General features: G+C 35.0%; 1 protein-coding gene across 1 annotated transcript in view; it reads left to right on the top strand.

Annotated features, from left to right (window-relative positions):
* The first annotated feature begins 3,784 nt into the window (after nt 1-3,784).
* LOC145771103 (scavenger receptor cysteine-rich domain-containing protein DMBT1-like) overlaps nt 3,785-13,254 on the top strand; it is a 28,416-nt gene continuing 18,946 nt past the window's right edge. The window contains exons 1-9 of the mRNA XM_082582843.1: nt 3,785-3,881; nt 4,090-4,265; nt 5,175-5,319; nt 5,930-5,980; nt 8,755-8,930; nt 9,517-9,631; nt 10,825-11,000; nt 11,350-11,494; nt 11,684-11,734. Coding sequence (XP_082438969.1) covers nt 3,785-3,881; nt 4,090-4,265; nt 5,175-5,319; nt 5,930-5,980; nt 8,755-8,930; nt 9,517-9,631; nt 10,825-11,000; nt 11,350-11,494; nt 11,684-11,734 — 1,132 coding nt within the window. The remainder of the gene's footprint in view (nt 3,882-4,089; nt 4,266-5,174; nt 5,320-5,929; nt 5,981-8,754; nt 8,931-9,516; nt 9,632-10,824; nt 11,001-11,349; nt 11,495-11,683; nt 11,735-13,254) is intronic.

Here is a 13,254-nt window from a genome sequence, read left to right as displayed (position 1 = left end):
CAACTGTAAATTTGACAGATTAAAATCAGTTTTGATCTGATGCAACAGAAGTATTGGCACCGTAAAGAAAGTAAAACTGAAAAATCAAAACGGGATCTCAGTGTTAGGAAATCGTTGATGTATTATTTTTCAAACTTAAATGTCTGCTGCAGTAATCAATAAACGAAACAATGTCGTAGCTAAGCAAGGCAAACCGTTAATTTTTTTTTTGGTTTTTCATCTTGGTCAAAATACAACTTCGATTTCAATAAAACTTCGCCTCTTGGGCCTCATGGCTTTGGTTTATCGTTTGTTGACACGTGCTTTTCAGAACATTAAATACTTTGTAAACTAAAAGTGAAATCAAGGTGTCATGTTTAACTTTTTGCCCTACTAGTGAGGTAAGTTGTTACAGAGCTGTTTCATAGGTCTATACCGTAAAAACAAATAATTTTTTATCTACAACGAATTGCATCGTAAATTGTCATTAATTTTACCGGATTTTCTTTTGACCAGGCATGAGGTCTTTGTTGAAATAAGTTTTAAAGAGTCCAAAAATTACTCGATCTGCCCCTCCCATTTGTAGTATGGGTGGATAAAAGTATGGTTTTATTTTATGTGCAAAATTCAATCACTGCCAAGTATTAAAAAGGGATGAGAAATATGGTTACCCAAAATAAGTGGTAGGCCTATGCTACTTGGGGGGTAGCACAAGTTACAGAATGTTAAACATAAAACTACTCAAAAAATTATCTTGCTTGAAACATTTGCAACCTCTTTGTATCCAGAATGAGCAGCATGAATGAAATAATCGCAATAATGTTTTCTCGGAAGCGGAAACATAGGGATGGGATGAAACTGCCAATTGCACTGATGACAAACAATCGATACCGGTACCTTTTTCTTGAGAAGCGATTCGGCCCTCTGAGCGTGTGCCCGTTTCGGAAAGCAATCTGACGTTATTATAGCCTACACAGTTGAAACACCAGTTTTGTCTACATTGTACGCAGGTTTATGACCATGTACGTTTCTCCCTTGCAACGTTGTGCCTCACTTTACCCTGCTTCTTGAACCAAAAATTTTAGGCAGTGAGAAAGCAACCAATTGAATATTGTGGAAAAAAACAAAGTCTGGGAATCAAACAATGTAAACTACTTGGAGTTACTTGTAAGAGCTTCAAACTATCGCAGCGTCCAACGCTAGCAATAACCTACGGGGGAGAAGGTACGTTAAATCGTACGGATAGACAAATAGATAGTTGTCAAACCAGGACCAGAGGACGATTCATCAATAACGAGCATTGTTTTGGATTTAACTCCTTCAGAAATTTTTATATTCAGTTGTAGGCCTTCGTCGCTTCACTCTGTAACATGCGCTTACTTCGAAAGTCAACAAATCATGATTTTTTTCATTGCAATAATTGCACTGATATAGGGAATAAGATCGTAGCCTGCTGCAACTCTTGTAGGCAGTGATAGCGACACAGGATGTGGAGGCATAAGGAATCTTTGGAATAAATAGACTATAATGTGCTGAGAAAGCTTAATCCTGGCAGTTTGCCAATTTCTCTGTTGTATTAGAAACATTGATGAATCATTGACGCAGATCTGGTCACCGACATCAACAAAGACAGCTTGAGGTTGTTGTCTGTAAAATACTCCTTTACTAGATGACGCTGCTTGACCCTGTACTTGTTTGTTCACACACAAAGTCGAAGTGTGGAGTTTTATTCGTAGGCTACACAGTTTCGGCAGAGTCGAAGTGGACTGGGAGCTTGAAATTGTTCGAAAAAACAAAAGGCGGAGTCTGTTTTGCAAATGGATACCGTACTATCTCTAGTTGACACCATTCCTTCAATTGATTGACGAAAACCTCAAGCATGGCGCAGTTGTTAGGCGTAGCCTACACTAGGTTTTACATCCATGATTTTCTAAACAGTTCTGTGGCCTATTTTTTTTTTCAATTTGAAAACATGTTTTTATTTTCATGACAAAGGGTAGGGAAGGTATAAATTAAGTTAGTTATGTACCGTAGTACAAAAAAAAATGGATTGTGGTTTATGGTTTGCGTTCAAAGTGGAGTTTTGATTCGATATCCCAGAAATATTTAGAGGATGGATTTTAAAGAGTGGTCAAATCCATCATTACGTTCGCTTTCCTTCCTTGTCGCAAGAAATAGGCTACCCACCCTTCATTAAAATAGCCTATCACCCCAAGCATCCCACCCTTACTTAGATTGTGCACTGTGTAGGCCTATGGACTTTGAACCCGTATAAAAGTCGATTGAGTTGTTGATGCCTCGTTAACAATACAATTATTAATAGCAGTTTGTCTATACTGTTTTGTGGAGTTTCGCAATTAGTTTAATTTCACTTATAAAACGCACGTATCAAAATCACGACTTTCCGCGAAGAAAACTCTTCCAAGCGCAATAGCCTAAATTGTTTACAATAATGCAAACTCTTAATGGATTTTGTTGTTAGTAACAAATATTAATAGTTACACTATGGTCACGTGTAAGCAATCTTTATTACAAAACTTGGTAGCCTACTTCACTTAAGATATCTGTATTGTCAATTATGACTGAAAAATGATTCAGTTTTGGACGGACAGGATAGCCTATATAGACTATTTCACACTGTTTTAGTTTTCGTTGGCGTATGAAGGCAAATCATGACATTAATCCATCTTTTTATTTCATAGACGATTATAATATTAATGGTTTCCAAGAAAGTACTTCACTCCATTGCCAACTCCCAGATGTATCCAACATGGGGTTGCCATTTGTTATTTTGTTATCATCGTACGATATTTCGTCACTCGGGAAACATAAAATTAGTAATCTGCAAATATATGAAAAGTTCATAATTTATTTTGATTTGATAAAACAGCATGCCTATAGGCTGTGCAGTGTGCATGATCACGTAGCTAAACTGTCTTGTGAAGCAAGGCAAGCTTGCTGTAGCTGTAGACCCCTCAATTGCCGATTGCTCAAATAAAAGCATTTCTTGGATTCAATTCTAAGCCATAAATTTTAAACGTTTCTCTTTACCCGTAGGCTAGGAAATAATTGATAAATTATTTTTTTGCAAAACTGGGTGTGAAAAACATAGGCTAATGGTGCGTAGAGGCAAGGCTGGTAAAGGAAGAAAACGATCTTAGCAAAAACACCCTTGTAGCTTACTCTATCGCAGTGCTTTTCAACAGGGATTCCTTGTAGTGGGGTTCCCTGAGTTGAAAGAGTTCCACAAAGGTTCTTCGTTTTTTAGGAAAATTAATAGTATATTGATGCCCATTCTAAAGTTTTAGATTACCGTGCCCCATTCACACTCCAAGTATGCCGAGGAATTAAACAAGAAGTTAGAAACAGTCACAAGCCGAAAAAGAAACATTGATATTTATTGGATCACTTGTTCATTATGTTATACTGCGTTATTGTTTTAAGTTAATTTTTTGTAATTTGGGGTTCCATGACAAACATGAAAGTGAATCAGGGGTTACGCGATGACAACACGTTTGAAGAGCACAGCTCTATAGTTTATATTAGGCTAACGATCGATTCAGGCCATGTTTTAGCAATTTGCATAGGGTAGGCTAACCTACACTAACGACCGATGTAAAAAGTTTTGAAATGGAACAAAATTATTTGAGACATTTCTTGTAGGTCTATTGTTTATTCAGTTCACATTTAGTCTCAGCTTAATATTTTATACAATATTAATAATCACTTTTGTAAGGCTATAATATTTTGATTGCGGTTTATTCAAGGCTAGGTCTATAGAGTAACGTAGCTACATGAAAAGAAAATGAAAATTGATCTGGACTACAATTTTTATTTGTTGGCATTTTTACTTTTTCAAAGTGTGCCGAGAGCTGCCTTCCAACGCTTGGGTAATGACTCAGGTGGGTTACATAGTCTATAGCTTACCTTGTTAAATCGTTTGGTTGAATGACAACACAGTAGCCCACAAAGATCCTTGCAAAATTAATAATTAATTTTCTTTAAAACTGAGTAGCTGAAATAGAAGTCTATAAGAAAATCAGCTTTCTTTTTGTTTCACAACTGTTTAAAATTTTGCAACTTTTCTTTATTTAAGTTCTATGATTTCAGCTCCGTGCACAAATTCCATTGAAGCTGTTGCAACTCCTCAATACTTGTACAGTCCTGGCTGGCCAAATAATTACACAAACAACTTAGCTTGTTGGTGGTTGATTACTGTGCCACCAGGTTATTCCGTACTCCTCGTATTTCAAGTTTTCGATGTACAAAGCTCTGACCGTTTGAGGGTAAGTTAAGTTTTAAATTAATTTACTAAATCGCCAAAATCAGTTACCGAGCAATTTTTATGTAGCACTGTGCCCTCATCAAGAATCAAGGCAATTATTTCGTTTACATTGCATAATTTACATTACAATAATGTAAGATGTAAGACTTTCCAACTGCAATTCGTACATAGTCTCACCATTTAGTATATTATTTTGGTGCAATTGCATGTTCAATTTAAAATAACAATAATTTTTTTGTAGAGTTTACGCCTCTACGGTATAAACTGTTCATCTGATGTACAAATCTAAATTTTAGTTTAATTTGGTTTGGTTTTGAATCTTCATCCCCGGACTGACAAAGCCTTGATAGGTTATTCCTGGTAGTTTCGTATACTTGTAGAGGCTTTTGACGCAGGGCCGGTTACCAAGATTGGCTGGGTGACGTTTCCGATTGTTGAAGGGTTGTTGCCAGGGAATTATTCCATTCCTTAGGCTAGGTGCCGCTGAATGAAGTCCAGTCCTTAGAATGCGTTGCTCAAGCGCACACTTCGAGAGTCGAATCAGCGCCGCTTGATCTTGAAGCTTCTTCGTTCACGAACTCATACGCTAACCAACTGAGCTATTGGAGAGGATCTTCGTTTTGTTTTTCGCCAAGTTTAAATTTGTAGGAGAAATATGGTTATTGGCGACAGATCCTATAATGCAAAAAACCTAACAACTGCATGATAAGACTACGTCCACGCTGCAGTTGAAAAATCTTAGATATGTTATTTTTTTATTGTGTAAAGTGTGCTCAAACAACATACACCAACTAATGTTCAGCCGTGTTTTATGTAGACTATGTCTGAACATTATTTTCTTAGCCAGTTAGGCCTATTTTTTATGCAGAACTAATTTTGTAACTTAAACAAAATAATATATTTTGTCAAGGTTTACAGCAACGGATTGTTTGTTCATTCGTTGACGGGTGATGAAATTCCTGATCCATTTGTTTTTACTTCTGGTGAATGTGTGATGTTAGTCTTTACAACTGATGGAGCTGAGACACGTCACGGATTTCAAGCTTCATATCAATGTACTTACAAATCTTTCTACTGTAGCCTATATATCATCAAGATGTAGGCTACTAAATCGGTCTTGGTTTTGTGCAGGCAAATGTTAAAGCAATGTTTTCTGTTCTAGCAATAGTTGTACTAAAATTTAAAGCTGAAAATACGCTCAGAATGCACTAAATTAAATATAGCCTAACTTGTAACGTTTTGCTGACTCCCCGCTGTTTTTCTCGTTTATAGAGAACACGCAGCCTCATTATTACAAACAACCAGCTGTCACTGCATATTAGTTATATTAGGCTAAGTATTATAGCATTATAATATGGCTTTCACAGAAATGCATTTTTAAAAATGTAGCTTTCAAGGCGCTCTTGCGCAAAAAAGTTCCCGACCTCTGGTTTAGAATAACAAAACTGTCATTTGTCCTTGCAAATGACTAGGGAACTGTGTTCCGAAAGCGAGTGCAAACCGGTACTATTACAACGAGCTACTCCTCAAGAGCATTGCATCAAGCTTGCACAGGAAGTTTGTATCTACATTTGTGAAATAACAGAACTGAATAAGCAATTGACAATAATAAACAATACAAAGTCTTTATGATAAGCAAATATAAAACATTTTTTATCTTTTCAGCAATCCTATCTCTAGGACCAGGACAAGATCAAGCAAATGTGATTAACACTGGTACGTTCGTCCACTTCAGTAGAAGTAGGCTTAATGGGTTAGACGAAAAGTCATTTTTTAAGTGTTACATTAAAAATAAAATATGGATCACTTGACAACTGAAAGCACAGGACAAACAATTTTTATTTTCTTCAATTACTTAAGCATCGTTATTTTACTAACATTGATATATTGCTCAGTGTTGTAGGTGAAAAACGTTTGTCTATCTTGAAAAACAACGACATTGGACTGACGCATTAGACGTTTAATATTATGCAGAAAAATATACTTTGATGTAAAATATACAGGGAATCGAAATATCTCTCAAACAGGCATTCTTTGATTCAACAAATAAACAAGAACAAACATGAAATTATATGTGTTTTGACATACTTCAGCTTATGGTGGGAGCAAATATTCAAGAAAAATTACTCGGATTTGGTAGAATCTTAATTTTTCGATTACCGCTCTCTCCTGCAAACCTTATTCTCTCTTACCAATTTTCTTTACATACAGAATAGACTACTATTGTAATTAGTTGATTGAAAACATAACTTCTCTAAAGTGAAGACTTTGCCCAGCATCGACGTTGAGTCTTCAAATTATAGCTGCAGGTAATTCTGTGAAATAACTTAAATAAGACACATCAAGAATGTTCCGCTTACGACCAACGGCGATCAATATAGCAACTGTATCTTTTTACTCATGGCTTATAGCTTAAATTAAAAAAAAAACTTACCTATAGCTATTGAATTTTTCAATTTTCTTCTTCTCATGATGTCATTAGCCTTGGAAAACTCCATGCTCTATATCAGTTGCATTAGATAAACCACCTTCCATTTGAATACACGCCTTTTGTGTCGAATATAGATTAGCTATTAGCCTACTCGTAAATATTTTTCATTTAAACCTTTATCAGCCAAACACTGCATCAATTTTTCATGATTAACGCAGTCAAAGGCCTTTTCATTGTCTATAAAGTATGTATAAATATCTATATTTATTTGACTGTAACGTTTTCATGTAGTTCTTATATTGAAAATTCCTTCCAGTGTTCACTTTCAAGTCATAAAACCACTTTGAGTTTCCTTAATTTCTAGAGCCCTTAAAATATATTGTTGCATCCTAAAATCAGGGCTAAAGTTGAAATTAAAATTACCCTCCGTAATACAAACTAGGCTACTAAATGTCGTTTCGAAACAAATTAGCGGCAGGTAGTTCTGAGGGTGGGAATAAGACACATCAAGAGTGTTTGCTTCACGACCACCAGCACTCCTGATAACGCAATAAGACTGATCAACATAGCAACTGTCAGCTGAGAAGGAGCCATTTTCCTGGCGTCAGCACGACCTGACTACTCAGTATAGAACAGCAAGCATTGTGTTTCGCTAACCATACCAGAGTAGCCTCCACACTAGCATCAAGACTTTTCTCAAAACATGTGTTTCTCTGCAGTCGAATATTTTCAAAAACTTTCTCACTCTTGTTTTTCACTGTTTTCTAATTTTTAAAATTCTTCTAAGGTGTTGTTCCAAATGTCCAACTGATTATCTTGTTTTCGTTTCAAGCAAGTTGTAACGCTCGAGTTTTGTCGCTTGCACCTTTTTCTAGACCTCTGCCATGTTTGGCATAATTGTTTTCGGTTGTGATGGTCAGAAATAAAAACAAACTGAGCTGGCAAGACCGAAATTGAATGACTGCTGTATTTGTTGCTGTTATATTTCATTTTCCTAACTTTTATCATCATCATCATCATCATCATCATCATCATCATATTCACACTGTGGTAGCCCACTGCTGAGCGAAAGCTTTTCCCTTTTGTTGCCAATCCAGGCGACCGTGTGTTTTTATGTGCTAGTTTGTTGTTTCACATTTTTGTTAATTTTGTCTCTCTATCTTACTTCTGGCTTTCCTCATTTGCATTTGTTTTCCCAGGGTGTCCAGCAAGTTGTTCATTTGTTCATCCATCTGTTGTCCTGATGTCTTGCTATATGACCTGCTCATGACCATTTTAGTTTTTTGATGGTTATCACAATTTCCCGTAGTTTTGTTTAATTTCCAATCCATTCAGCGTTTTTTTGTCTCGCCATGTTAAACCCATCATAATTCGTTCATGTGCTCTTTGCATTGATCTTAGTTGAAGATTTAACTTTTTTGTAACGTTCCAAGTTTCCTCGCCATATGTGACAGTTGGAAGAATGTATTGGTCGTGGACTTGTTTTGTGAGAGAAAGGGGCAATTTTAACTTAAGAATTGAACTTACTCTGCCGAAGACTTGCCAACCAAATGACATTCTTTTTTGTTATTTCATTTTTTTCCTGGAGTTAATTGTAATTTTTTGTCCAAGATAAACATATTGATCAACTCTTTGGATTCTTATTCCTTAAAGTGTAATATCACTACCTATTTCTGCCAATGTATTAAATATGACTTTTGTTTTGTTTATATGTTCAATTGAAGATCAACCGTTTACTAACTTCACGCATGTTATAATAAGACCTTGAGAATTGTGATTTTCAGAAAAATGTTGAGGTAGTGACAAAGCTACAACTGGCTTGAAACAGTTCACTATAGTTTTGGATATGCCAAAGATTATGTAAAAAACGTATAAAAATGATGGCCATCACTACTGCGCCAGAAAATAGCGTTATTTCATCTATCTGTTTATCAAGTTTAAACGTGGGTTATTTTCTATGGGTCATAGATCGTCTCCATTTATTTGCTATAGATAAATAGACATGCAAGATGGTGAAAAATGTTGCCTTGAAAAAAATGTTCATTTTTGTCACTTTTAGAAAGATGTGGGCGTATTGATGCAGCTGCAACAGTTCCCCAACAGTTCACAAGTCCTGGATATCCCAGAAACTACCCAAGTAACGTGTTGAGATTATGGACCATCACTACTTCGCCAGGATATAGAATTGTTCTTATATTCAATGTTCTAAATCTATTTCGAGGTGGTTATCTACGGGTAAGTCTAAGTAGTGAAGTAAATGGGTTACTTTAACGTTGGTAACTTGGCATTGACCTTTGGGTATTTGATAAAATAAGAAAAATAGAATTGGCAGACAATAGACATCACTTCGTATTGAAGAGAAACCTATACAACTGAAAGCTACAGTAATTATAATTATATAATTAACTGTAATTATATAATAATTAATATAATAATTATAATTATATAATAATTATATAGTAATTATATAATTAACTGTAAAAAGTTGTAATCTATATTGACTAAGCACAATTCTACCAAACTGAATAAATTATTACTTTTATTTAAAGGAATGTTCAAGCTGAATATTTTATTATCAACTATTAATGTGTTGTTATGGTTCGTAAAGTTATTTATAAATTATCAAAAATAGCTTTCTATACAAGCAAGCAAATGCTGTTGTTGAAGGTTTGTCCATGACCTACTAGAACAGTTCTAGTAGGCCGTGGATAGTCGCTAACTACTTTGATGTCATAATCTTGGAGTTCCTTATACGTGGATATACTATTTTGTACAGTTAAGCTAAGCAGTGATAAATAATCATTATTTCTTATTTATTTAGGTTTATGAGAACGGAGATCTTGTGAGATCGCAGAAAAATTCCAAACCTTATATATCATCCAGCAATGTTTCATTGCTTTTCACACCTGACAATATTTTCGACATCTCATATCAATGTATGGTGTATAGGCTCTGATAGAATGAAATGATTTAATATCCTGAAATTAGTACTTCAAAGTCTTCATATGATTTACAGTTTATATGGCCTATACTACAGTAATATAGGCTATTATAAATTTTGGAGTATTGCTATGTTTTTTTTTTCTTTTTTTTTTTCTTTTTGTTTTTTAGTTTGAGCTTAACAAGGTCCTAGTTACGTTAAAGCGTTGTATTTTTGAGTAGTACTTTAAACACTTTATCAAACAAATAGCGTGAAAAAAAGAAATATCTCATCCTTTCGTACAAAGGAAGTACAGTACAATTTAATGAAATGCCGTTTGATTTACATTGTATCTTTACGAAATAAAAGTGAACAAGCTTTGAATATAATGTTCCATCAAACTAATCAAGTTTTTCTTGTTTTGCGACAACTGATTCTACAACCTGTACAAGTAAACATGCTAAGTGATGACCAATTTGGCACTTTTAATCTCAATTAGGTTTACTAATTAGAATTTTGCAGTACACAGGTATTTATTTTACCCCCATACGAAAGACCTAAATGATTTTGTTTTAGCTGTAACCATTTAAATAAAATAAAAAATTTGTTAAATAATGGTTGACAACATTGTTTTTCTTTTATAGTGATTATACCTCCAAAACCAACTGAGGAAACCAGCATGACGTTAATAGGTATAACACATTGTGTCATTTACATGCATTTGTAACAATGAGTTTCCCAGAATAAGAAAGTTTTAGCTACAATACAGGATATATGGACCTACCACAACTGGAATACACAATAGAGAAACAATAAAAGCAGAACAATTTATTCACCTCAACGACGACACTGCTCTCATCGGCTTGTCACTACAGAAACAGTCGGGATACGTCTCAACTCTCAACCGTTTTCGTACTGGCGGCGAACTTCTTCACTCAACTTTGCACCAAATGGAAGTGACATCAGTTTTTTTCCTGCAAGTTTAGCGCTGAAAATCCTACCTCATCAGCATTGTTTGTATCATATGACGTCCATAACATAGACTAAAACTTCTGCATGACTAACGACTGGTTGCTCTTTATAATAATATCCTAGTATACAGTAGTCCAGGATATATTGTCAATGTAGGTGGGGTCATAAAAACATAGACTCTAAACCTCAAAAGCTCATGCAAAGATGAAGATTTTTGATATGTTCTGCTTATTTCAGTTCCGTGTTCAATCTCCGTTGAAGCTGTTGAAACACCTCATTATCTGCACAGTCCTGGTTGGCCAAATTATCTTAATGACTTAGCTTGTTGGTGGATGATTACTGCCTCACCAGGTCGTTCCGTACTTCTTGTGTTTCATAATTTGTTCGATTTGCACAGTTCTGATAAGTTAAGGGTAAGTGATTTCCGTAAATTAACCTGATCAGGTGTTACCTGTTACTCGGCTGCTGGTTAAAAATACATTTCTTCTGTCGGTTGTATAACCTTGATCAACACATAAGCTCAGAGACTTGACCTTTTTAATTTGATTATGCAACTACAGTTCATTATAAAAACTAAATAAGGAGAAAATTATCTCTTGTTGTACTGAATTGTCTTTTTCTGCTGGCTATCGGATGAAAAACGCAAAACTCGTCCAGGAAGATGCAGCAGTAAATATTACGGAATGGCTTTTGTTTACTTCTGACTTGTTTTGCGTACAAATCAAACCTGTAAACTTTTGTTTAATTGCTTTTGCTTTTAAGGTGTACAGCAATGGAGCTCACCTTGATACATTGACCGGTGATGAAATTCCTGAGCCATATGTTTCTACTCCTGGTGGCTGCATTGCGTTAGTCTTTACAACTGACAGAACTGAGACAGGCCACGGCTTTTTAGCTTCATTTCAATGTACATTGTCCTACATAAGCTACAAACCTTTATATGTTCAATATATACTTAACCTAATTTATTTTTAGTTGTATTCGGACACATGGCAAATTTCTTTAAACTTTATTTACTGTAGTATAAACAATCGTTAACATACTATGTAAAATCTGTAGCTTATGATTAATAAATTGAACCCATTTTGCTTTTCAGCAATTTTATCTCAAGGGTCTGGGCTAGAGTTATCAAGCATGATTAACAATGGTAGGTTACGTTTGTTTCTTGCAATAGCATTTTTTTCTCAAATTCAAAGTATCAACTGGCTAACTAGACAATCGAATCATTATTTTTTACAAAGTAGCAAATTTTCGCTTACATTGTGACATCCAGTAGCCTATTGGTTAATAATATTTGACCCACTTGGGAGAAGGAGAAACGGCTTGTTTGCATTTAAAGTGCACACAAAAAGTGATAACGTACTTTTGAAAGAGACTGTTGACATCATTGCTGACTACATTTATTTGAAAACACAACTCACTCAATTACCTTTCAAGCTTGACGTATTTGTAAAATTAATGCATTTTGTTACTGAAGGCATATTTATATGCAATATCAATTGTTTAAACAAATTGACGGTGTTGCCTTGGAATCTCCATTGGGCCCTACTATTGCTATAGCTTTATTCTGGCAGATTGGAAGCAAAACTATTTAAAAAGCATCCAGCACTTCACCCAAAATTGTTCTTACGTTACATTAATGACGTTTTTGCGGTAGGCCTATTTAATTATGATACCTCATATGAAGCTTTTCTGGAAGTGCTGAACTCTCAACATACGTAGCCTAAAACATCAAATTTTACATTTGAAAAAGCACGCCAAACCTTACCATTTTTGGACGTACAAATTAAAATTAATGCCACTGGATTTGATACTTGGGTTTGGCGCAAACCCACCCATGCTGTTTTTTTTTTTAGTTTTGATGCAATATGCCCATCGCCATAGAAATCTGGTTTGATCATGTGCCTATTAGCTCATGCTAAAATGATTTGCTGTAATGATGCTCTTTTTAATAGGGAAACAGAAAAAATTGAAAGAACTGTTCTATAACAATGGTTATTTAAAATTTTATCTGGGACACACAATAACTGAAAATGGCCGATGCGATACGGAAATATTGAGACGAATAGAAACAGCAAGAAACAACTTTGTAAAAATGAAAAAGACATTAACAACACGCAAAATTAACATCAACACTCGAAAACGAATTGCGAAATGCTATATATGGACTACGTTACTCTACAATGCAGAAACATGGACACTGTCATCACAGATGGTTAAACGACTTGAGGCATTTGAAATGTGGATTTATAGAAGAATGCTTAAAATTTCATGGAAGGATAAAATCACAAACAAAGATGTACTATCCAGAATACAAACCAACATGGAAGTTCTACAAACAATTAAATCAAGAAAATTGAAATATTTTGGCCACATGATTCGCAATAATTCTATTCAAAGACAACTACTAGAAGGAAAAATGAATGGCAAACGAAATAGGGGCAGACCACCAAGAATTTGGACTAACGATATTGAAGACTGGTCAGGACTTAACTACAAACTGCAGTAGAAAACTCTTACAACAGAGAAACTTGGCGTCTCATTGCCTCCAACCCTCGACGAGAGGAAGGAACTTAATGATGATGATGATCCAAAATTTTACTTTGAGGAAATATTGAATCGCTTTATCTTCACGAATTCCAACCAAAAAGAAAATGCTGAAAATGA

This window comes from Aplidium turbinatum, chromosome 5 (assembly GCF_918807975.1).
Source record: "Aplidium turbinatum chromosome 5, kaAplTurb1.1, whole genome shotgun sequence".
NCBI classification, from domain to species: domain Eukaryota; kingdom Metazoa; phylum Chordata; class Ascidiacea; order Aplousobranchia; family Polyclinidae; genus Aplidium; species Aplidium turbinatum.
This window is presented reverse-complemented; position numbering and strand designations above follow the sequence as displayed.